The sequence below is a fragment of the Anolis carolinensis genome, chromosome 1 (genome assembly GCF_035594765.1).
Source record: "Anolis carolinensis isolate JA03-04 chromosome 1, rAnoCar3.1.pri, whole genome shotgun sequence".
In the NCBI taxonomy this organism is placed as follows: domain Eukaryota; kingdom Metazoa; phylum Chordata; class Lepidosauria; order Squamata; family Dactyloidae; genus Anolis; species Anolis carolinensis.
Genome location: NC_085841.1, coordinates 234013641 through 234039320, shown reverse-complemented (window position 1 = coordinate 234039320; position 25680 = coordinate 234013641). Strand labels below are relative to the sequence as shown.

The 25680-nt window shown below is 41.1% G+C and overlaps 2 protein-coding genes across 2 annotated transcripts in view; one reads left to right on the top strand and one right to left on the bottom strand.

Moving 5' to 3' along the window:
• The first annotated feature begins 1708 nt into the window (after positions 1 to 1708).
• On the top strand, positions 1709 to 23017 carry ubxn4 (UBX domain protein 4). The gene is made up of 13 exons (XM_062966982.1): positions 1709 to 2031; positions 6778 to 6874; positions 9249 to 9277; positions 10119 to 10237; positions 15102 to 15234; positions 16534 to 16615; positions 17023 to 17077; positions 17380 to 17544; positions 18332 to 18459; positions 19615 to 19717; positions 20763 to 20894; positions 21008 to 21219; positions 22397 to 23017. Exons 1-13 carry the CDS (start codon positions 1950 to 1952, stop codon positions 22533 to 22535), a joined length of 1476 nt encoding a protein of 491 aa, XP_062823052.1. The 5' UTR covers positions 1709 to 1949; the 3' UTR covers positions 22536 to 23017.
• A 1125-nt stretch (positions 23018 to 24142) lies between these two features.
• The window catches only part of lct (lactase), a 44479-nt gene continuing 42941 nt past the window's right edge, over positions 24143 to 25680 (bottom strand). Inside the window, exon 16 of the mRNA XM_062964132.1 lies at positions 24143 to 24493. Coding sequence (XP_062820202.1) covers positions 24282 to 24493 — 212 coding nt within the window. The 3' untranslated portion in view covers positions 24143 to 24281. The remainder of the gene's footprint in view (positions 24494 to 25680) is intronic.

Genomic DNA, 25680 nt, shown 5'->3' with positions numbered 1-25680 from the left:
CATGAAGGAGGATCGCAAGGTCATCAAAGTGTTGGACTTTGGAAGGCCAACCACATACTTCATCCCGCCATTTCATCCAGATCAATCTGCAGAGATTGTAGGAGAGCTGAAGGATGAAACACCAGAGAAAGTCCAAGGGATGATGAATCTACGAGTTAGAACAGTTATAGTTTGTTTTAGATTAGTTGATAGTTTGTATTAGTTATTTGTTATTAATAAGGGGGTAAAACTTATTGATAAGTTTTAGGTGGGGAGTGTCATGCCACGAGCAGGCAAAACATTACCTGCTGCCCTGTCTCTTTAAGGTTCCAAAGGGGCGGAGCTTAGCCTTGGCTCCTGCCAGCCTGAAATGGCAGTTATTTTTGTCAGTTAGAATTTGTCAGTTGGTGAGGCACTGGAAGGAAGTGTAGGAAGTAAAAGGATCACAGAAATTCACGTCACGTTGGAACTGTATTCAAATTAGATTAAAAAGCCATAGACTACAGCAATAGAGAAAGCCATGTCAACAACACTGCATTGAAGTCATCTCAAAGATACAAAGAATCCAGTCATAACAAGACTTTATACTCTGTGGCAATATCTATCCAGAACTGCATAGACTCAAAGATTTCTTTCCTCACAAGAGACTTCATAGTGGCATCAAGAGGAAAAGAGATCAATTTTGTCTATTAATAAAATATTTTGTTTCACAACTACAGTCTCCAATCTGTCCTTCGTGCTATGAGTCCTTCCAGTTCATTTAATTAAGCATGGAGGCAGAACAGGCCATGTTATGGCTTCATATAGATCTCTAGCGCATGTCAACCAGAAGATAAAAAAAAAACTGGAGCAATTTTCATATGAGACGAGCTCATCATGGTTGTGCCTATCAAGTTTGCAGATGACACTAAACTGTGGTAGGAGCTCACCCCGCTTCCCGGATTCGAACCACCGACCTTTTGGTCCGCACGTTCAGCAGCTCAGCAATTTAATCTGCTGTGCCACCGGGGGATTGTTGTATCCAGCTGCAAAACATGACATTAATTTCACCATGAATATTGGGGCAGTGCTCCTTTTATGGACGCAGCGGGGTCACCTGTCCAAAATTAAGGTTCACAAAATTTGTTTTCAAAAAAAACGAATGCCAGCTAACACCTCCCAACAAAGGATTCCCCCAGGCAGGAAGCAGCCAGACTTTGAAGCTGAAAGGCCATTCAATGCTAATCAAGGTGATTAATTGCAGCAATCACACCTGCCTCAGGCAGACAAGAGTTCTTTCTCCCTCCCTGGATTTTCCACAGATATATACACCCAACTTGCCTAGTTTCCAACAGACCTCACAACCTCTGAGGATGCCTGCCATTGACGTGGATGAAACGTCAGGAGAAAATGCTTCTGGAACATGGCCATATAGCCCGGAAAGCTCTCAGCAACCCAGTAAGAAAGGAATTAAAATCGTTGTTTCACTGACAGCAAATGCAAAAAAAAAACCTGTTCAAAAGCACTAAAATAAATGAAAATCTGCAAAGTTGTAGGGAAAATATTGTAATTGCCAGAGAAGTGGGATACTTAATACAAAGTGGGCGTCGAATATTTAACAAGCGATAAGTGACAGCTCCCTTTTCCCCACCCACCATGTTCACTCCGTCACTTCCGGCGAATCTGTCACTACTAAACAACAGGCGGACAGCGGGATTGGTCTCGCAGCTCTACTACTTCCTGTCTTTCTCACTTTCTTGCAACGCGCACGCGCCCCCTCAGGAAGCTGATTCCAGAGAAGAAGGCGAAGGTTGAGTCAGCGGGGCTGACGTTTGTAACGCGCATGCGCGCCGGGGGAAGCGAACGGCCAGTCCTAGCGGGCCTGGTTTGTGACGTGCGGGCGGCGGCGGCGGAGGGAGCCCGGGCGCGCACGCGTAGAGGCCGCCAGTCCCTCTCCTGAAACCGACGCCGCCGCCGCTGCTGCCGCCATTATGCTGTGGTTCCCCGGCACCATCCCGGCCGCCATTGCCGCCGCCAAGCAACGCAGCGCGGTGTTCGTGGTGTTCGTGGAAGGTACGGGCAGGCCCTGGTTTCTTCCCCGACGAGGATTTCCCTGCCTTCGGGCCGCCTCCTCTTCCCTCTCCTCTCGTCTCCTCCTGGGCTGCTTCGTAAACAGCACCTGTCCACGAGAGGAAGGCCGCAGCCCCTTCCCAGGCCTTGTCTGCCACTTCGCGGGGTCCCCTGGATACAGCCACACTGTAGAAGGGATGCAGTTTGATATCACTTCAACTGCCAGGACTCCATGCCAGGGAATCGTGGGATTTGTAGTTTGGCCAGGCACCAGCAAAGAAGAGAAAGGGTTATGGAAAACGACATCGTCCACGACTCCATAGCATTGAGCCGTGAGAGTTTAAAGTTGTGTCAGACTGCATTAATTCTACACTGTAGATGGGACCTTCTTCATGAAATCTAGACACTATACTCATAAATAGGAGTATAGTGTCTAGCTCCAGGGAAATTATGCCACTCCTTTATTCTGCTTCAGTCAGACCACACCTGGTATCACAAGCTGGAATGTCTCCAAAGGAGGGCAATTACAATGATCAAGGGTCTGGAGAATAAGCCCTATGAGGAGCGTCTTAAAGCACCAGGCATGTTTAGTCTGCAGAAGAGAAGGCTGAGAGGAGACATGATGAGGGCCATGTTGAAATATGTGAGGGGAAGTGATAGGGAGGAGGGAGCAGGCTTGTTTTCTGCTGCCTTGGAGAATAGGACGCGGAACAATGACGTCAAACTTCAGGAAAGGAGATTCCACCTAAACATTAGGAAGAATTTCCTCACTGTGAGAGCTGTTCAGCACTGGAACTCTCTGCCCTGGAGTGTGGTGGAGTCTCCTTCTTTGAAGGCTTTTAAGCAGAGACTCAATGGCTGAGGCTCCTTCTTTGGAGGCTTTTAGGCTCAATGGCCGTCTGTTGGGGGTGCTTTGAATGTGATTTTCCTGCTTCTTGGCGGGGTTGGACTGGATGGTCCATGAGGTCTCTTCCAACTCTGTTTCTGCAAGACTTATTGCTCACCAGCTTTATTGAGGTTTAGATCAGGCATTGGCAAACTGTGGGAGTTGAAGTCTAAAACACCTGGAGGACAAACATTTGCCCATGCTTGATTTAGATTTAATCACCGGGGTTTGGGATGTATTCAAAGTTGAGGGGTTGGATGGCTGAACAATGCCTTCAGATCATTTCCACCTGAGCCTGACCCAGGCCGTTCTTGGCAAGATTTGCTCTGAAGGGTTTGTCCTTGCCTTCCTCTGAGGCTGAGAGGGTGTGACTTGGACAGTGTCACCCTGAGGGTTTAATAGCCAAGCTGGGATTAGGATCCTGGGACGTGTCTTCATACACTGTAGAATTAGTGGAATTTGACACCAGTTTCACAGTCACCATTCAATGCTATGGTAACCATAGTAGTTGTAGCCTTCCATGGTGTTTAGCCTTCTCTGCCAACAGAGCCTGGGTGTCTCGCCAGACTACAGATTCCTCAGCATTGAGTCATAATGGTTGAAGTGGTTCAAACTGCATAAATTCTCCTAGTCTCCAATTTTCAAACCTTCACCATGCTGGATCTCAAAGTATGTTTTGTCATTCTCAGATAACAACCAATCAGAGCATTGAGACATTTACTACATATTGCTCTGTTTATTGATTGCAAAGTGGAAATAAGCTGACATCATAGTAAAAATTGCCTTCAGTTGCCTAATAGCAGTAACAATAATATTTATTTGAATCCCAGTTTTATTTTGGGACTAAGTGCCTTGCTAAGGTAGACATCTCCATTTGCTTCCTTCCATCATGGCTTTCTCCCTTCAGATATGTTGATATATTCAATAACATTAGGAAGAACTTCCTAACAGTGAGAGCTGTTCAGCAGTGGAACTCTGCGCCGGAGTGTGGTGAAGGCTCCTTCTTTGGAGGCTTTTAAACAGAGGCTCGATGGCCATCTGTAGGTGGTGCTTCGAATGCGATTTTCCTGCTTCTTGGCAAGGGGTTGGACTGTATGGCCCACGAAATCTCTTCCAACTCTATGATTCTATGATATCCTGCTATAGCTTCCCACATTCCACAGATCCTCAGACTCTCGCACTCACTGAATTTATTAATCGTATGTAAGGTATGCCGTTTTACTACACCAGTGTATATAATGGAACTTGAGCATCCACAGATTTTGGCCAGGATGGAATCAAACTCTTCAGATTCCAAAGGCTTGCTGTGTTGTTCTGCTTCGTGACCATGAAGTGGAAATAGGCTGGCATCATATTCCGTAGTAAACATTGCCCTCAACTGCCAAGTAATTCTCAGCATGTTAAGATCTTGGCAATACAGTCATCTCCCTCAGTTGCTTTGTTATATTGTGGTTTCCTCCCTAAAATATAATTTGCCTATACACCTTAATTTGTATTCCTCATTTTTTGTGTTACTTTTACTGATGACTCTTCTGTAGCTCACACCCATGGATACATTTCAGCTATATAGGTACTTTGCCTCTTACACTGTTTTTCCTATGGTCTCTCTGTGTGAGGGGTTTGTTTGTCATGCTGAGTATGAAGTAAATGAAGCTTAAAGTTGATATTGCTGAACATTGCTCCAAGTTGAAGGATTTCGCATGGATTGATTCCAAAGAGCTTAATTTAAATTTGACCCAGGTTTGGATATGTAACTGTGATAAACAATTGAAATTGCCTGTTGAAAAAGCAGGTAGACTACAAGACCCAGTTTCCTTTGCATGTCTAATCTAAACCATGAGGAGCACAGTTGTTCAGGCAAATATCAAGTATCTTATATTACCGTGCCATATTAAAGTAGCTTCCCCAGTGATGTTATGTAGCATCTCCTCTTTTCCTCAGATTTCATTTATTAAGATAAATTGGCTTCTTTTATGGTGTGTGCCCTATTGTCTGGCTTTAACCAATATGACCCATTTATCACTTATTGCAAGATAGCCCTAAAACCTTAGTTTGTTTGTGGTTTATGTACAATTATTGTACATAATTGTGCCCATTACATAGAAATCACATTTTGGCTGTACCCTTAAGCTACTTAGGATTGATCTACACTAGAATTAATGCAGTTTGGCACCATGTTAACTGTCTTGGCTGAATGCTTTAGAGTCCTGGTAGTTGTAGTCTTACAAAGTTTTTAGTCTTCTCGGTCAAAAAGTGCTGGTGCCTCACCAAAGTACAACACTGATGACTCCATAAAATTGAGCCATGGCAGTTAAAATGGTGGAAGATGGATACAGACAGTGGAATTTTTTTGTAGTACACATTTTAAAGTAGCTGTTGACTACAGAGGCTGTGGGAGCGATCCTAACATCTAAACCATGGTTTACACAATAATCACAAATACATAACCTTGGGCTCATATACTTCCACACTCATGTTTCTATTTTCTCTGTGTAAAATTAAATTCACAGCATCTTTCTAAAGACAAATCTGGGAAGCTGCAGTATTTTTAAATTTTGTTCAACCAAACTTCAGTTAAACTGCTTTAGGATTATGTTGCTTTGTTTTTTACCAACTTGCGTTAGTCCATTCCTATGCTGAAACATTGACAAAAATAGCCACTATGGAAGTGAAAATAGTCTGATCTCAAAATAGGAAGTGTCCAACTTATACTATCAAACCAGTCTTGAACAAGCTAGAAGAGGACATACTCGAAGGTTATTAAAACCATCAAGTTCTTCTAATTTATAAAGAAAAGTGTACAGATTTTTAGAAATTTTAATCTACCAAAATTTGCTGTAGTCAGTTTGCACATGATATGTTTACTACATATCCTGTTTATTTTGTTACATGGTGAACATTCTCATGGGAAATCAACCCACTCCTTATTTTCCTCTTTGTGTTCTCTCTGGGGAAATAATTCTGGAGTATGCATGTTGTAGCTGGAGGTAGTTGGATGGGTTGAGACACAATATTTTATAGCATCAGGTGTTTCAAATAATCTGAATGTACAGTCTGGGTATCCCTTATCCAAAATTCCAGAATGATTCAAAATTGCCCACATGGGTGACTGATAGTGCCACCTTTTGCTTTCTTGTTTCATGTGTATACAATGACCTTCAGGATATCTTTCAGGATATCTATATAAGGTGTGTATGAAATGTAAATAGATTTTATATGTAGACTTGAGTCCATCTCCACGACATCTCCTATTTATGCACATATTCCAAGATCCCCCAAAAGTTCCAAAACACTTTTGGTCCCAAGCATTTTGAATAAGGGATCCTAAACCACTAATTCACTTAAAATCATTTCTTTTATTATAAGGCAAGTTTCAGGACAAGGGAAGGCAATAGATATTATCTTTCTCCTTTCCATTTTCACATTTCATACCATGTTTCATAGAAATGTACATCCTTGGTATATTGTAGTGCTAAATGTGTGACTTAAATAGTAATTGGTTGAGAGGACAGTAAAATAATGAAGTCAAAGTTAATCCTCTGCCTTTTGAACATATTTTCTACAATTATGCTATCAGTTGTGATCTGAAAAGGTCTCAAGCGAACAGCAAATTGTTTTGTGGAGAACTGTGTGATATTCTTGTGAGACTCTGTTTTCCTTTCAATTACACATTTGTTTGGCTCATCTGGAACTGCTTGCTGTGTTTAGGCATTACTTGCTATATGCCTTTCTGTTTGGATTTTTAAAAGTTGATGCAATACTATAGTTTGTTCTTACCATGAGTAGATATTGCAAATAGGATTGCATTTCTAGTACTTTGTGATCAATCTATATTTGTATCTGTTGATCTTCTCCACCCACAGGGGATGATGAACAGTCCAGAGAGATGGCTGCCAGCTGGGAGAAAGTGACTGAGGCAGCAACAGATGGCTTTGTGGCCATTAAAGTTGATACCCAAAGGTTTGACAACCTCGTCTGTTTTGCTTGTCAGTCATATTTTACTTTCTCAGACACTATTCTCTAATGTAGGCTCACCTATTCTCAGGATGGCATGAGGAGCAATCCATCGCTGATAGGTTATTCAACCTCATGCCAACCCAACTGCAGGAGCCAACATTCTTTTCTGTTTATTCTGTTGACACTATCCTCTCCCCAGTCAGTTTTTAAATCTCCTACACAACTTTTAGACATGCTTTATTCTTCCCTTTCTAGATGGAGAAAAAAATTAGTATTGAGGTATAAAGTACATTTGTTTATTTTATTTGATTGATGTTATCATTGTTTTTGTATTGATATTCATTGTAATTGTTTTATTCTGCTTTTGTTTTGGGCATTGCCCTATGTTAGCTGCCCCGAGTCCCTTCGGAGAGATGATGGTGGGATAGAAAAATAAAGTATTATTGTTGTTGTTATTATTATTATTATTATTATTATTATTATTATTATTATTATTATTATGCATTTTAATGGAAGGGCTATGTTCTTTCTATTTTTCACTCTGAAAATATAAAGCCACTGCACTTATGAGAAAATGTGGGGTCAGTTCTTTCTTCTCTATATGATAAATCATTTTAAGACAAAAAACATAGAATCAAGGAGTCCTCAGGTTTTCTTTTTCTGAAAAAGAGAAAGGCATAATTCTTCAAAAGTGCTTCAGAAAGAATCTTGTAACCTGATGCAACTACTTGAAGGACCCCTTGATCCTTCATTATGTTTTACCACCATAATTCTTTATTTCTTTGCTCTTTCAGTTCACTGCCTACCCTAATTTCTCAGCATACAAGCAGTTCCCAAGTTATAAACATCTGACTTATAAACAACTCATAGTTAAGAATGGGGGTGAGACAACAGAAAGAGAGAAATCTACCCTTAGGAAGAGAAATTTAATCCTGAAAGAGTTATCATGCGGAAATTTGTCTCCACTGAAGCTTTATCACCAATCCTTGTTTCCACTACAAGCCATTTTTTTTCCAAATCCAGTTATCACGGGGACAGAAAGTGAGGTGAAATCTTCTGAACAGTCACAAACAGCAAAATAAACGCTACAGGTGTGTTAACCACTCCCTCTGCTATCCAAAGCTTATATATATATTTGGCTGGAGTTACCCTTAAAATGTACCTGTTCCAACTTACAAACAAATTCAAATTAAAAACAAACCTAGAGAACCTATCATGTTTGTAACTTGGGGACTGCCTGTATTCTTGAGAGTTAATTTGGAGTATAAAAGTATTAGATAAGGAGAAGGTTAAGTAGCATATATATGTGTCTACCCATCAATTTCTTCACTTCCCTCTCAAGAGCTTTTGCTTTCTCTATGTGTACAAGTGATTTGATACTTAAATAGGATATATTTATTTTTCTTTCCTCCACCTAATAATAATAATAATAATAATAATAATAATAATAATAATAATAATAATAATATCTTTATTTATATCCCACTTTTCTCCCACGAAGGGCTCCAAAGCGGCTTCCAACATATTAATATCATACAAACAAAAATCCAGATGTACATATAAAACAATCAATGAACATAAAACATCTTAAAATAAAACAGTTTTCAAACAATATACATTAATGTGGTATCTTCTTGGGTTATATTGTACTTTGTTCCAGATGATAAAAAATTTGGCATTTCCTGACACTTCAGTCTAGATTTCTTTGCTGAAGGCCTGCCTAAACAAAGGGTTTTAGCTGCTTTTTGAAGGAGGAAAGGGAGGGGTGTGGCGTGATGTTCTACCTTTAAAATTATATGTTCTTCAAAGTATAATGTTTCATAATACAACTGAATAGAAACATTTCAGAGAATAGGGAACTAAATGAAGTGGTGGAAGGAACCCTACTTGTCATCATACTCTGCCCTACAAAATGACTTGCTTACTTAAAGGTTTATATCATTATTTAGAAACATTTAGTTATGATTATACATATTCTTTTTATATAGTTGTGTAACACAGTTTTACTAAATCCCAGTACAGTATGATCCCCATATCTGTAGAGGATACATTCCAAGACCCCCTGTGGATACCTGAAACTATGGATGACAATGAAAGCTAGGTTTTGACTATATTTGGGCCAGAGACATAGCATAGAATTGCACTGAAAGACCTAGAGAAGTCCACAAACATTTCAAGTTAGTGGGTGGGGGAATAGGCTTTGGAGCATCAGTAAGTGTTGATATCAAGTCCAGGAGTAAGAGAGTCATATTGTAGAGCACTTTAAAGGCACTAGTGTTTTAGCAGTCACACATATAATGGCAAAATGTCATTGGATATTTTATGCAATGGTAGATGATTAGAATGATTTGCTAAACATGTGTTTTCCTTTATACAGTGAAGCCTGCCTGCAGTTCTCACAAATCTGTATCCTTTCCACTCATGAAATTAACTGAGTTCTTTCATTTTCAAATGTCCAATATAATTTCCTTCGAAATTTAGGCATTCAAAAGTCATTTTTCCAGTTTTTGATGGCCACCAGCTTGAGATGGCAATAAACTGTTTAAACCAGCATCCATTATGCAAGTAATAAAATTTAACTTCTGTACCAAGGTAGTTTTTTTCTTGATAGCGGATGCTCAGGATTTGAAGAGTTGGAGTAATATTGGAAGCATAATATTGGACTAGATGGAGCTTAAATCTAATCCAAGAAGGTTAGAACCGACATCTGTGATTCCTGGTTAACAGAAGAATCTCAGGGTGAGGCATAAAACTGTTCTTTGGCAGAACTGAAAAGTGCTGCCTCTAATTTGGAGGCTATTCAGTTCATTGCAAAAGATACATGGGTGAATAGTCTTTAAAATAATTCCATGTTCAATTGAAGGAAAAGGCAAACTAATGATAATTTGATGAACTTTTAAAGCTGCCTAGAGAATTCCAGTGTTTTTCTGTCGATAGCATCCGTTTGCTTCATGATCTGTTATCCCATTTATCTACATGGGCTAATTCAGACGCCTTTCTGAATTTTATTAATATGTTTATGTATTTTATGCTTTAATTATTGCATGAATTAAGTTTGATTTGGTTGTATGTTTACTATTGCTACATTGTGTTTTTTCTGTTGTAAGCCGCTCCGAGTTCTTTTCGGGGAGAGGGGGCGGGATATAAATGAAGCTTATTATTACATCACATCACCTCTCCTTATAATAATGGATTTTCTTTCCCAAGGTACAAACAAGATATATTGTCCTTTACTGTTACTACTTAGATCCTGTAGTGTGTGTTCCATCCAGTTTCTTTATAGGCGACAATGGAGTCCCCTTGGAAGTAATTGCTGGCAGCGTTTCTGCAGAGGAACTTATTGCAAGAATTCATAAAGTTAAACAGGTACGTGTGGGGTTTTTCAATATTGTGTTTCATGTAATATATATTTAGCAAATACATATTTTTTAAACTGTAAAATTACTTATAGTCTGTTTAATTCAACAATTTAACTGTATTATGCATAGAGATGTGTTCATAAGAGTAGTAAGGAGTTCTGCTAGAAGAACTCCTTTTTCTAGTGGGCTCAACAAATGGACTTTATATATTCTCCCTGGCATATTTTAGTTTCTCATCTTTTATTGCTCCAGCCGAGGTCAGATCACACGTTGCGAGATGAGAGCTGCTTTATAATCCATCTATTATTAGTTTTTGAGTCCTGGCCTATAATTGTACCACATCATTCCACACACTTTATATTGTCAGCTTTGTGATTGGCCCATTCCATTCCAAGAGAGCTATTAGCATATTTGCAATCAGAATGGAATTTTCCATCAGGTTACACTTAGATGGTAATGCAAGCTTTTCATTTCGTTTCTGTTTTCTCAACTGCATATTACACACATTATATACAATATATATTGCTTCTTTCTCTACCAATCCTCTAGTATTGGTTCGTCTTAAGCTTATGTTCAACAAATTAACAATCAAGTTGTTTATTATCACATTACAGTCATCTTGGCCAACCTTCTGTTATTTCCAGCTCTACAATTAAGTGCCTGGAGTTTTATACTGCCAACCTATAATTTTGCAGCCCAGGGGTGGGCAGATAACTTGAGTTACTCTCTACTCTTGAAGATGGCATAATCAACAACATACATTGCCTAAACTTCAACAGTGGGGTATCACTCTTAAGAGGGTATTAGTAGACCCATTGATTCGCCCTCTAGTCATCAAGCGGAATCGCGATATACAAGATTCCCCAATGTCAAGCCATGTCTGTTCTACCCCTCAGCCCTCCCATCAGTCATCAGTTGTGCCTAGTCCCCCTCCCACGTTAGATGATGTTATCATATTAGATGACGCCTCTTCCCTCATATCAGCGGAGATAAGCCTCTCCTTTAAACAATCAAGTACACCTGGAGGCTTCCCATCCCAAGACAGCTGACTATACCCCTCTAGTGGCAATCCCAATCAGCCAATCCCTCAGGACGAAGAGGGTCCTCACGGGTGGGGCCCCATTGAGGTGGTGTGGGGGAGAAGGAAGATCGGTCACCAACGACCCAGGGAGAAGCGCAACAGAGTTCTTGCGACCCTGGAGAGGAATAGGTGTGGTAGTCTTCAGGACAGACCCCCCAGCCTTAAGGTCCTGCTTCTGAATGCCAGATCCGTCAATGGTAAGACAGCTATCATCCAGGATTTGATCCTGAATGAGGGGGCGGATCTGGCATGTATTACCGAGACATGGTTGGATGAGCTGGGTGGGGTGAATCTCACCCAGCTGTGTCCACCGGGTTTCGGGGTTCATCAGCAGGCCAGGGTTGAGGGGCGGGGAGGAGGAGTTGCGGTGATCTTCCGGCAGTCCATCGCCCTGATCAGATGCACCGTTCCGCAATCTACGAGGTTTGAATGTGTCCTGTTGAAGGTGGGAGCCCGAGACAGCTTGGGGATTCTGTTGGTGTACCGTCCACCCCGCGACCCAGCAGTCTCCCTGTCTGAGCTAGCAGAAGTGGTCTCTAATGCGGCCTTGGTCTCCCAACAACTCATAGTTTTGGGAGACTTTAACATTCATGCCGAGACCACATTAACAGGTGCAGCTCAGGATTTCATGGTTGCCATGACGACCATGGGGCTGACTCAAGTTATATCTAGGCCCACACATCAGGCGGGACACACGTTGGACCTTGTCTTCATTGTGGACGGTGGGACAGTCAGAGTGGAAGAACAAAACATCCTTCCATTGTCATGGTCTGACCATCATCTGATCTGTGTAAGTTTCGCCGTGTCTTCTAACCTCCGCAGGGGTGGTGGGCCCACTAAGATGGTCCGCCCCAGGAGGCTGATGGATCCAGATGGACTCCTGAGGTCTCTTAGGGATCTTCCTGTTCTGGAGACTGGCGATCCTGTTGATGTCCTGGCTGATCGCTATAATAGTGAGCTAGCAAGGGCACTGGACACGATCGCTCCCGAACGTCCCCTCTCGCTGCGTAGAGCCACGTCAACTCCTTGGTTCACTGAGGAGCTGGCTGTGATGAAGCGTGCGAGGAGGGGACTAGAGTGCATCTGGAGGAAATCTCAGGATGTGTCCGACCAAGCACGGGCTAAAGCCGTTATTAAGGCTTACTCCGTGGCTCTGCGAGCAGCCAGGAAAGCTTTCACGACTGCCCGCATAGCGTCTGCGGCCAATAGACCATCGGAGTTGTTCCGAGTTGTTGGGGAGCTCCTGCGGCCCCCTGAGACCCAGGAGCTTCCCGATGACTTGGCAACCCGGTGCAGCGAGTTCGCGCACCATTTCGCAGGCAAAGTTGCTCAGATACGTCGTGAGTTGGACTCCAGCTTGACTGTGGTTGCAGCGGAGGTAACCGAGGCACCTGTCGGTCCGATTTTGTGGGATTCTTTCCAGCTTGTTCTTCCTGATGACGTGGAGGGGATCCTTGGGTCTGTGAGGGCGACCGCTTGCGCTCTGGATCCTTGTCCTTCTTGGCTGGTTAAACTGGCCAAAGATGGGTTGTTGGAGTGGTTTGTGGCTATAATAAATGCCTCCTTGGGTCAAGGGTCATTTCCATCCTGTTTTAAGCAAGCGGTGGTAAAACCGCTACTAAAAAAGCTCTCGTTAGAACCATCGGTTTGTGACAATTACAGACCAATCTCCAACCTCCCATTTCTGGGCAAGGTTCTGGAGCGGGTGGTTGCCACGCAGCTCCAGGGGTTTCTCGATGACACCGATTTTCTGGACTGCTCGCAGTCTGGTTTCAGGCCTGGGCACAGCACCGAGACGGCTTTGGTCGCCTTGGTGGATGACCTCCGCAGGGAACTGGACAGGGGGAGTGTGACCCTGCTGGTTCTCCTGGATATCTCAGCGGCTTTCGATACCATCGACCATGGTATCCTTCTGGGGAGGCTCTCCGGGATGGGGCTCAGTGGCACAGTTCTGCTGTGGCTTCGGTCCTTCCTGGAGGGCCGTTCCCAGATGGTGAAGCTGGGGGACACCTGCTCGGACCCCTGGCCATTGACCTGTGGGGTTCCGCAGGGGTCTATCTTATCCCCCATGCTATTTAACATCTACATGAAACCGCTGGGAGAGGTCATCCGGAGTTTTGGAGGGCGTTGCCATCTCTACGCGGATGACACGCAAATCCACTACTCGTTTCCATCTGACTCCAAGGAAGCCCCTTGGATGCTGAACCAGTGCCTGGCCGCTGTGGCGGACTGGATGAGGAGGAACAAGCTGAGGATCAATCCCGACAAGACAGAGGCCCTCCTGGTCAGTCGTGCGTCGGATCGGGGTATTGGGTGGCAGCCTGTGCTGGACGGGGTTGCACTCCCCCTGAAATCACAGGTCCGCAGTTTGGGGGTCCTCCTGGATTCAGCGTTGACGCTTGAAGCACAGGTGTCGGCGGTGGCCGGGAGGGCCTTTGCACAACTCAAACTTGTGCGCCAACTGCGACCATACCTCGTGAAGTCTGATTTGACCATGGTGGTCCATGCCTTAGTTACCTCTAGACTGGACTACTGTAATGCGCTCTACGTGGGGCTTCCCTTGAAGACGGCCCGGAAATTACAATTGGTCCAACGCTCGGCTGCCAGATTAATAACGGGGGCAAGTTACAGGGAGAGATCCACTCCCCTGTTTAAGGAGCTCCACTGGCTGCCGTTCATCTTCCGGTCCCAATTCAAGGTGCAGACCATCATCTATAAAGCCCTAAACGGTTTGGGACCCACCTACCTCCGTGACCGTATCTCCCTCCATAAACCTGCCCGATCTTTACGATCATCCGGGGAGGCCCTTTTATCACCACTGTCGTTATCCCAGGCCCGCCTTGTGAGTACAAGGGAGAGGGCCTTCTCTGCTGTGGCCCTCCGACTGTGGAACTCACTACCCACTGAAATTAGGCAAGCTCCCACGCTGTTAGCTTTTAGGAAAGACTTGAAAACATGGCTTTTCCGCTGTGCCTTCGGTGAGTAATTTCTGTCATATATTTCTGTGTTACTCCCACCCCGAACATCTATCCTCTAGATTACCCCACTTCCATATGTCCCTGCCCGCAGTGGAGTACCCCTCTGTCCCTCTCACTCCAGGTTTTATCTCTGTGTTTATGCGGCCTGCCCTTGTTTTATTGTTTTTTTATTTCTTGATGTAATGCCTATTATTATTTATTGTATTTTTAATGGTGCTATGATATGTTGTTTTTATATTTTATATTGTATTGCTCTGGGCATGGCCCCATGTTAGCCGCCCCGAGTCCCCGTTGGGGAGATGGTGGCGGGGTATAAATAAAGTTTTATTATTATTATTATTATACAGTTGTTTTTAACCCTTTCACTATATGTTGGCATCATACTGCATGGGTAGGTTATAGTGGCAAAAGAGGACACGTAGCCTACATGGAAGTAAGCTGTATTGATTTCAGTGGTCCGTAGTTTAAGAAACTGAGGATTGTAGTCTAAAGCTGTGATGCTCGGTCTACCAAGTTCCATTGAACACTAAAGGAATTTCATTCAAATAAAAATGCATGAAGACTAATTTCAGAGTTGACATGCATAAACTTACATGGCTCATCTGAAAAGTAAGTTTCCCTGCATGCAGGGGAACTTATTCCCAGTTAAATGTGTATAGCCTACATTTACTATTGATGGGTTGGATGAAAGGGGTTAGATTGTCCCTAAGAAGTTAATCATTCAGTTTTCACTTTTAATGTATAAAGTGATATTCGAAATAATATTCTGGAATGACAGCAGTTAGGAATGTCAACACTTCTTTCTTTCATAGATGCACATGTTAAAAAATGAAGCAGTAGAAACGCCTGCTTCAACTGCATCCTCTTTGTATAATGTCACAGAGAACTCCCAGACAGCTGGTGCCTGTGAAGCACAACCTGAAAGTCCACATTTAACCTCAGCTGGTAAGTGTTCATAGTTTATTATGTATGGATAATTTTGAGGCATCCAGTGCTCTTAAGTTTGATATTAAATTTAAAGATATTGAGCTATTAATAGTTAGGTAGGAGGGGCCCCTGGTGGCACAGTGTGTTAAAGCGCTGAGCTGCTGAACTTGCGGACCGAAAGGTTCAAATCCTGGGAGCGAAATGAGCACCCGCTGTTAACCCCAGCTCCTGCCAACCTAGCAGTTCGAAAACATGCAAATGTAAGTAGATTAATAGGTACCGCTCCGGCAGGAAGGTAACGGCGCTCCATACAGGCATGCCGGCCACATGACCTGGAGATGTCTAGGGACAACGCCGGCTCTTCAGCTTAGAAATGGAGATGAGCACCAACCCCCCGAGTCGGACACGACTGGACTTAACGTCAGGGGAAACCTTTACCTTTACCTTTTAGTTAGGTAGGGGGTTTCAGGGAGCCTCCAGTGGCTCAGTGTGTTAAAGCGCTAGCTGCTGAACTTGCATACTGAAAGGTCCCAGGTTCAAATCCGGGGAGTGGAATGAGCGCCCACTGTTAGCTCCACCTTCTGCCAACCTAGCAGTTCGAAAACATGTAAGTGTGAGTAGATCAATAGGTACTGCTCCGGTGGGAAGGTAACGGCGGTCCATGCAGTCATGCCGGCCACATGACCTTGGAGGTGTCTACGGACAATGCCGGCTCTTCGGCTTAGAAATGGAGATGAGCACCAACCCCCATAGTCGGTCACGACTGGACTGGGGAAACCTTTACCTTTACCTAGGGGGTTTCAGAAAAACATCTATTTCTGTTTTATTGACTATTCTAAAGCCTTTGATTGTGTGGATCATAATAAATTGTGGCAAGTTCTTGGTGGTATGGGACTACCAAGTAACCTTGTCTGTTTCCTGAGGAATCTGCATGGCAATCAAGTAGTAACAGTAAGAACAGATTACGAAACAACAGACTAGTTCAAGATTGGGAAAGGAGTATGGCAGGGCTGTATATTCTCACCCTACCTATTCAACTTGTATGCAGAACACATCAGGCGATGTGCAGGGCTTGATGAATCCAAGGCTGGAGTTAAAATTGCTGTAAGAAACATTAACAACCTTAGATATGCCCATAGGCTGTTAAGAATTGTGGGAGTCGAAGTCCAAAACACCTGGAGGGCCAAAGTTTGCCCATGACTGCTTTAGAGGATATTTAAAATTTGTATCAAAGTCATTTTCAGTGGGTAAAATTTAATATTTTTTCTGCTCTTTCTCCATCTTTTCTCTGCTCCGTTATTTCTAAACTATCTTAAGCTGAAACAAATTTGGTGCAGACAAATGAGAATGAAAGAAGGTTAGAACAGACCACGGATGACCTTGCAGCCAAAGTAGAAAGGTATGTTGCTAATTTCCAGATGTTGAAACTAGTCTATAAGGTATTTTATGCTTTGCACAGTTTTCTGTGAAAAACGGCCACACTTACGCAAATATTATTTCAAGATCAATTGTTATATGCCTAAAATATTTCTTCTGGGTTGTGAATTTTAAAAAGAGTTATGCAATCAAATGTTTTAATACGTTTAAGCAGTGAATTTTTTCCAGTATTCTTTATAAAATAAAAGCTATCAGTGTCTTCCTTTGCACTTTTGGTGAAGCCATGCATGAGAGACATCACTTTAGTATCTTTATTTTTTGAAGGCAAGTGATTTGGAGTACCAAGTTATTCTTGATCTTCTGAACATTTCTTTTTAAAAAAAGAAGTATCAGTGGAATATTCTTACGTTTTTCCTTCTCCAAATTTAGGGTGACACAAAAGCTTGAAGAAAGGAGAGAAGAGAAAAAGAAAGAAGAACAACAGGTAAAGTGTGGGCTGCATTTTCATGTTTCTGTATTTTTGATGGGTTAGAGGTGTGTGTAGTTGAACTATTCGTGTAAACTGAAAAGTGAGATTTTTTACTCTTTTCTTTTCTCTTGACAATTTGTTCCAGAGGGTTGAGGAAACCCTGTGGAACAAATTGTCAAGAGAGAAGTAAAGAGTAAAAAACCAGCAGAGAGGAGTTAGCATAGGGAGTAGCTGGAAGGAAGGAGAATGCTACCATCTATCTGTATTTAGTGTTCATTAAAATATTTAGGAAATGCTTGTTCTCTTTTCATGTTTAGAAAGAAATCAAGAAAGAAATAGAAAGAAGAAAAACTGGAAAAGATATGCTAGACTACAAAAGGAAACAAGAAGAAGAACTCACAAAACGAATATTAGAAGAAAGGAACAGAGAAAAGGCTGAAGACAAAGCTGCTAGGGAACGCATCAAGCAGCAGATTGCATTGGCAAGTTATTGACTTTTTTATTAGGTGGTTAGTTGAAAGTAGTAAATTAGAAGCACAGTATGGACTCGTAGAGTTGGAGGGAGCCACATGGACCATTGAGTACAATGCCCTGCTCAGTGAGAACTTTTGTAGAGATTGAGAACAAATTGTCACCCTCACTGAGTATCTCACTTAATTAAATTTTGCCGTTACTACTGTAATAAAGTTAAGGAACTAAATTCTAAACTTAGCAGTGAAATGAAATGTAGACTTATTGAAATAATTGGCAGTTGTTGGTCATGGCTGACTTGCGTGTTTTCAGTGGGTGTACTTTGTTATATATGGATCCTGTTCAGTAGTTATGAGCTTGTACGTTAGACTTATAGTATCATCAATGCTTGGGGATTCATGTATACGGTCATTTCTAACTGAAAATGACCTCCAAAAACCACCTTTTCAACCTGCTATTGCTCACCTAGTTGCAGAAAATTAGCTGCAGCAGGACATTCAACCATCTGTTCTCAAGGCATCCTTCAACTCAAAAAGCTCTATAAATGCAATTTCCCACTACCCCAGTCTGCAACACCTCAGAAACCCTTGGGTTTGGGTTCTGCTATCATCAGATATATAACTATGACAGCAGAGCTCCATCATCACAGTTATAGCTGATGATGCATGATCTTGGCCTTCTTTCACGTGGAAGCTGGTAGTGGTTTGTTATCGATACTTTTGAAGGTGCTTCTGTATTAACAATTTCAAATGGGCCTGAAGGTAGAGTTGTACCAAATATATTTTTATTCTTCTGAAGGATCGTGCTGAAAGAGCAGCTCGTTTTGCAAGGTCAAAGGAAGAAGCAGATGCTGCAAAAGCTGCTGCCCTCCAGGCTAAGCAAGCTGAAATGGAAGCCAGGAAGGAAGCATCCCAGAGGGAGCGAAGGTGAGAGGCTTTAGCAACCCACTATCCAGATCCTCTCCACTTTCATTTAGTAGGATCATATATTCTTTGGTTTCTGCAAGCAGTTTATTCCATCCTCTCTCTCTCCTCTTTGTAACATAGTGTTTCTTCTGTATTCTGAACTTAGCCTAATATATTGCTAGTGCTAATAGAATTCAAATAACATTCTGCTGTGAGTGATTGCTGTGAGTTTTCTGGGCTGTATGGCCATGTTCCAGAAGCATTTTCTCCTGACGTTTCACTTGCATCTATGGTAGTTGTTAGAGTGATTCAGCATTTTTGTGTTCTCAAGTAATGTGCTGTGTCCAGGTTGGTTCATCAAGTGGTCTGCTGTGGCTAACTTCTCTGGTTGAATTAGTCTGCAGTGCCTTTCATGTTCCTTGATTCGTGTCTGGACAATGCTGAGTTCGGTGGTCCCTATGTAGACTTGTCCACAGCTGCATAATATATGGTAGACTCCTGCAGAGGTGAGAGGATCCCTGGAGAGGTGAGAGGATTATTTGAGAACATAGAAATACTGAACCACTCTAACAACTACCATGTCAGACTACACAGAGAAGCCATTGAAATCCACAAGTATGTGGACAATTTCAACGGAAAGGAGGAAACCATGAAAATGAACAAAATCTGGCTACCAGTATTAAAAAAAATCTAAAATCAGGATAGTAAATAAAGAACACAACTCAGAAAATAGAGGAATTCCAGACATGAATCAATCAGGGCCCACTAACACCTCCCAACAAAGGATTCCCCCAGGCAGGAAGAAGCCAGGTTTTGAAGCTGCAAGCCTATTAAATGCTAATCAAGGTGGCAATTTGAAACATTCACACCTTCCTCAAACAGACAAAAGTACTTTCTCCCACCCTGAACATTCCACAGATATATAAACCCCACTTGCCTAGTTTCCAGTAGTCCTCACAACCTCTGAGGATGCCTGCCATAGATGTGGGTGAAACGTCAGGAGAAAATGCTTCTGGAACATGGCCATACAGCCTGGAAAACTAAGCAACTCAGTGATTCCGGCCATGAAAGCTTTTGACAACACAATTTACTTGGAATTTCATTCAAAAGTAATTTTAACTCCGGAGAATGATACTTCAGACAGAAATACCAAAACTCCTTTGACTCTTCCCCTAGTGCTATAGCAAGAATCCAGTTTCGTCTTCCAGATGGATCATCCTTTACTAACAGTTTCCCTTCAGACGCTCCTTTGGAAGAAGCTCGACAGTTTGCCGCACAGGTAAATGAGCATCTGTTGTTTTTTTAAATTAGGTTGTATATGGAATTAGATCAGATGATTTTTTAAAGAGAGTTGTTTATAATGATCAAAAACAGAGGAGAGTTATAGCTTTACAAAGATACTCTATCTTTGTTTGTATCAAAAACAAGCATTATATCTTCCATAAAACACAAATTACTTCTGTATTTCCAGACATGCACACACCTTGTCAGGTAGAAAGTTGGAGTAACATGCAGAATAGGCTTGGGAAGTGAAGGCAAAAAATGAAAACCCTTGTGCTGCTAATTTTTTGTGCAGGTGTTTATATTAACCTGTTTAGATACTGACACATAATCTCAGTGCTTAGAATGCTATTTTTTTGAAAATGACATCAATTGTATATCATTGGCTAAGCATGTCATTGCTGCTGCATTTATTGCTTAAAGCACATTGCTTATTTGGGCAAGTTCATAAATTTTAGTGAGCTTTCAAATGTCTGTACATTTCTAGTACGATAGCAGATACCAGTGCTGCCTATATTTGCTTCAGTGCATTTAGGGAGCCTGTGTGGTTTGAATGTAACACTGCAACAGGGAGACTTCGGTTCAAATCCCTGCTCAGTTATGGAAGCCCACTGACTCACATTCTCTCAGCCTTAAGAGAAATCTTGTCAAGAAAATCCTATTGACATGGTAGCCATAAATATGGCACACTATGATTTATGCAATACGATTTTTGTTCCTGGGTTATACATGTTATTTCCTAATTAGTTATTATATCATAAAAACATGGAAAAGGTTTATTAAACTGCAAAAACTTTGTTTTTGAGGGACATCCTACAGCACATTTTGTTATAGTTTTTCAATGAATATCTCAGAGAATCTCAACCAGTTCAACATAGTTTGTGGCAGCCAGAAAAACAAAGTTTCTGGAGTATAACAACTACTTTCAAAGTAGGTACCATACAATTAATCAGGAAATAACACTTCCAAACCAGGAACAAATGTTTTTTTTTCAAATTTTGTTACCTAGTGAAATGTGCAATGAATTTCTTCCATTGTTACAGACAGTTGGCAACACTTACGGCAATTTCTCATTGGCAACAATGTTCCCCAGAAGGGAGTTCACCAAAGAAGATTATGGGAAAAAATTATTGGACCTGGAACTGGCTCCAAGTGCTTCAGTAGTATTGTTGCCGGTAAGTGTATAAAAATAAGACAGCGAGCAAGATTTTATGCCAAGTGGGAGTTTCTTCTTGAGTGCAATTTTCAACCATATTCAAATTTCTTTTGACCTTTTCCACATTTCCAGGCAGGGAGGCCGGCAACGGCCGTTGTGCAGTCTTCCAGTGGAGATTTCTGGCAATTCCTTGGCACCATCCTGTACCCGTTGATAGCTGTTTGGCGGTTTATTAGCAATTTCCTATTTACCAGCCCTCCACCTCCCCAGCCTCCTCCTGTGGGACGGCATCAGCAGGAACACGCAAGCGCAAATACCTCCTCTAATGCTGCAGAGCCAAGCAGGTAACTGGCTGCGAAGTGGGCAGTCTGGATTTTTGCTTGTGATTTCTACTCATTGACAAAAGTAATCTTAATGCTCTACTTGTGCTGGAGGAAACGTTTTCTGACCCATGTGTTGTTTACCCTGTCATCTACAGGCAACATATCCTTGCATGCTAGCAAAATAATTCGTGATGTTCCTTAATTAACTTTTTTATCAGTAGTTCATTAATGTATATGAAGGGCTACAGGTTGCCCAGTTCCACTCTAAGCCATCTTCACTAGTCTGCATTTCAGGCAGTTTCCTCTTTAAACAACCAATATAAATTGGCATTTCCAGGCCTATTGTCATAGATATTCCGTTTTAATCAATATCAGAAATTGATATAACTTGGCAGGGATGCAAGCATAATCCCCAAAACTGATATGTAGTGCTTATATTGTGCTATACTAATAATAAAATATATTGTATGTATATATAACTTTTAAGCCACCCTGAGTCCCCTTTGGGGTGAGAAGGGTGGGATATAAATGTCACTAATAAATAAAATAAAAATAAATATTACCATGAGCCAAGCTACAATTCACAGCAGTATAGCAGCAAATAGCAACTGCCTCACTTAGTTGTTCCTTTGAGTTTACATTTATGATACATTGAAAAGTAGTGTAATAGCAGTTGTTGGTGTTCAGCTTCATCAATTGGTGGTGATAGTGAAGTATTACAAGGTTCAGATGTTTCTGTAGGTGTTGAGATAAGAGGTGAATGGAAAGAGAGTGTGATTTGTGCCACAGAGCAGTCATTTTAATTTACTTTAATGAAGAGTTGCTGTTTATGTTTTTATTCGCAATAAAAAATAGGCACAATCAAAGCAAAGTTAGAACAAAGGAAAAAAGCATTGCATCACAGTTATCTATTCTACATTTGATACTTTTTGAGAAGAAAGTTAAAAAAAACAAAATTAAAATGCAACTAATTGTAACCGTCTACTTCTTTAGCCTCTTAGACCTAGAACAGTAACTAATTGTGTTTTAAAAGTAATTTCCGAATAATGTCTCTACAAATGTTGTTAAATAGGGAGTGGTAGAAAGAAGGTTAGAACTGAATTGGAGCTAACAAAATAGGTTGATGTTTAGAGAAAATCATGTCTATCCATTGTCACTGTAGGAATATGTTCTTGAGATGCATTTCTTTCTTATTTAGACAAGCAGTCAGGAAACGAGTTTTGGAAAAACGGAGTGAAGAATTCAAAAAAGAAGGCAAAATCTATCGATTGAGAACACAGGATGATGGAGATGATGATAACAATACCTGGAATGGAAATTCAACCCAACAGATGTAGTTTGAGTAAACTGTACATAACGATCACTGATTTCCCCCCCTTCTTTCCTTGATTTAATTTCATTTAAACCTTTGGCTGCACAAGTGGGCTTGTATGGCTGGGCTGCCTGCATTATATCTTATTCCTGGCCATAGCACATGGAGTAAGGTGTTAACTCAGTTGTGGAGCTGGATATTGCAAATGTAACTGCTGCCAAAAGCTCAAAGAATGTAAATGAATTCCTATTTTCCCTCAGCATTTAGAATTTCACATTTATTTAGCCATGTGGACATCTGGAGGCACTTTTCATTTCTAGATCTTGGGAAAATAATCAGAAGCTCAGATTATAAATCAAGCAAGTCTGACCTAGCAGAAGCAAAAGAAAAAAAAACCCTAATAAATTGGATAACTTATTTTTCTTTTCTTTGAATGCTTCTGCAATTACACAATAATACAGGTAGTTTCTAATCTGAAAGTGTTCAATAAAGGTTTTTCCAAAAATACAGTAGTCTGTGAGATCATTGTCCACAAAAGTCTGTGTATTGGTTCAAATCTTTAATTGTAAGCTGATGTGGCAGTAAAAGTGCAAGATGCAGTATAATTGGGGAGGGGGGAGTTTTAACAATACTACATTTAAATAAATGTAAACACATGAACAGGATTTTAAAAACATTCTAGATGGTAATGAAGGCTAAAACTCTAGATGGCGCCTGCTGCCTTTTCAGTAAGATGAGTGCGATGCAGTGCTGAAGTGCAAACTAAGGACCAGCACTTGGGAGTGTGCTACTCAATATAGCAGCTAGAGTGGTTTTTTTTTTTTGTTTTTGGTTTTTTTAAAGGGGTATGCTTTTAAAAACCAGTCTCGGATGCTTCCTTTCAAACTACAATATTCATCAAGACTCAGTTAAACATATTGCCCTCCCATACATGTGACACTTGCTGAAGGCCTTTGTAACACCAACCATATTTTCCATTTTCAGGTGAAGTCAAAAGAACTGGATGTTACATACATCTGTTTCTAGTTACAGAGACTCTGATCCTGTCAGAACAGGCATGGGCAAACTTCGCCCCTCCAGGTGTTTTGGACTTAAACTCCCACAATTCCTAAAAGCCACTGTCTGTTAGGAATTGTGGGAGCTGAAGTCCAAAATATCTGGAGGGCCGAAGTTTGCCCATGCCTGTTCTGACAGGATCAGAGCCCATGTCTGTGCCAGAACAACTTTAATTGGAAGTGGTAGTCAAGAACCCATTCTTTAGCATTTTCCTATATGGGTTGCCTAGGCTGTGGATGGAAAGACTCCTAAAACTCTAGAGTAAGTTTGCTAATTAAAGATGGGATCAGGAAGGTGATCTTTGCTAATTTCCTTTCCCCCCCACTTGTACGTTTCCAAAGGGCTATCAGCTAACATCATAGTAGTAAATAGCATTGTATAGTATATAATTTTAATATAGCTTAGTGAAAGAAACCAAATATAGAGGAGGCTGGTCTACAATTGCATAATTTCTCATATTTCATTTGAAATGATTGACTTCATTATTAAACAGTCTATAGATCTGGAATTCTAATTGGTTAGACCTCTAAAGGGAAGAGCCACCACTGTATACCCCATATCAAATAGGATTTGTGGAGATACTGTTCTTTCCTTTAGCTGAATGCCCACCTTTCCATATATTCCATGTGATTTTGACATACCTTAGCAAAATGAACCTTGACAAACCTTTGGCCATTCAAGTTTATTAAAGATAAGAAAAAATGTATATTATAATTTACATTTTACTTTTTCCGTGGAGCTTTTTGGTTATCTTCCTGTATGCATATGAAAAAATGGTAAGGCCTACTACAGTCAGCAAGAGTAGAGCAAACAAAGCGTAAAGGGCTGTTTCTGCACGAGATGAAGTTAAGTCCAGCCCCAAAAACTGCACCTTCTGAATGGCTGAATTGTCAGGCGAAGTTGTGTTGCTGGGTGGCAGACTTGTACCTAGGAAAAAAGTGATCGATGAAGTCTTCGTTTATAGACATGCTTTGTATAAATACTTTTCCCCTAGTGGTTTTCAAACTGCCTACATAAACAATGCAGAGCTAGATAGAGATCTATAATTTATAGATACTGTATACTAATTTCACATATGCATTTTCCCCTGAAGCGTTTGCAAATCCTCTCTATATATGTGCATTTCCCTTCTGCAATATTTGCAAGCCCTATATATTTATGTTTATATCTATCTAGAAATCTGTGTGTGCGAGCGTGCATTTCCCTTGCAATATTTGCAAGCCCTATATATCTATAATCTTATATATTTATCTAGACATCTATGTATAGATAATTATATTCGTAAAGGATTTGCAAAGACTTGCAAACGTGAGGTAAAAATTTATATATAAAATAATGTATACACATAGATACAGATATACAGGTACATGGAAATCTCTAGATATCTATATGTATATAGGATTTGCAAAGACTTCCAAACATGAGGGAGAAATTCATATATAAAATAAATGTAGATAGATAGATAGATAGATAGATAGATACAAATATAAAGGTGCATAGGGATTGCAAAGGTTTGCAGGGGGAAATGCCTATATATCTGTAGCAAAGATTAACAAATATTTCATGGGAAAATGTTTTTATAAGATTAATAGGTATATATATATTCTTGCTGACTGCAAGGGCTTCTTTCCCTTTTCAAAACATTCCCTTGGTTAAGAACGAGGGAGGCTTTGGAAAGATAAACACTGATAAGGGAGGGTAAGATGAGAGATAAATATATATTGCAAGCAGCAGCCTCCAGGCTCTGCTGCTGGCTTGACCTTGACCCGATTATAAGCTGGGGGAGGCTTTTTCAGCTCATAAAATGGGCTGAAAAACTTGTCTTATCTTCGAGTATATATGGTATATCTCAGTAGCTACATCTCCCAGCATTGCTGCCCTCCTTCCCCACCCTGGCCATTTCAATGTGATCTCAGAGTAGAGGGATAAACCAAGACACATTAATTTATTTTCCTGTAGCTGGATGTGCTGCAAGTGCAATTAACAGGGACTTCTCAAAGACCCATAGAAGTCTCTGCTATGCCCATAAATGCGTCCAGCTACAGAAAAATAAGTGTCCATGTCCTGTGGAAGGGTGTGCTCCTTACAAGAGAGTGTTTGTGGATATGAACATT

Coding starts and splice junctions, on each gene's coding strand:
- ubxn4 (XM_062966982.1), top strand. CDS start 1,950: ATGCTGTGGTTCCCCGGCACCATCCCGGCCGCCATTGCCGCCGCCAAG. Junction 10,238..15,101: donor GAATTCATAAAGTTAAACAG/GTACGTGTGGGG, acceptor TTTCTTTCATAG/ATGCACATGTTAAAAAATGA. Junction 20,895..21,007: donor CTTCAGTAGTATTGTTGCCG/GTAAGTGTATAA, acceptor CCACATTTCCAG/GCAGGGAGGCCGGCAACGGC.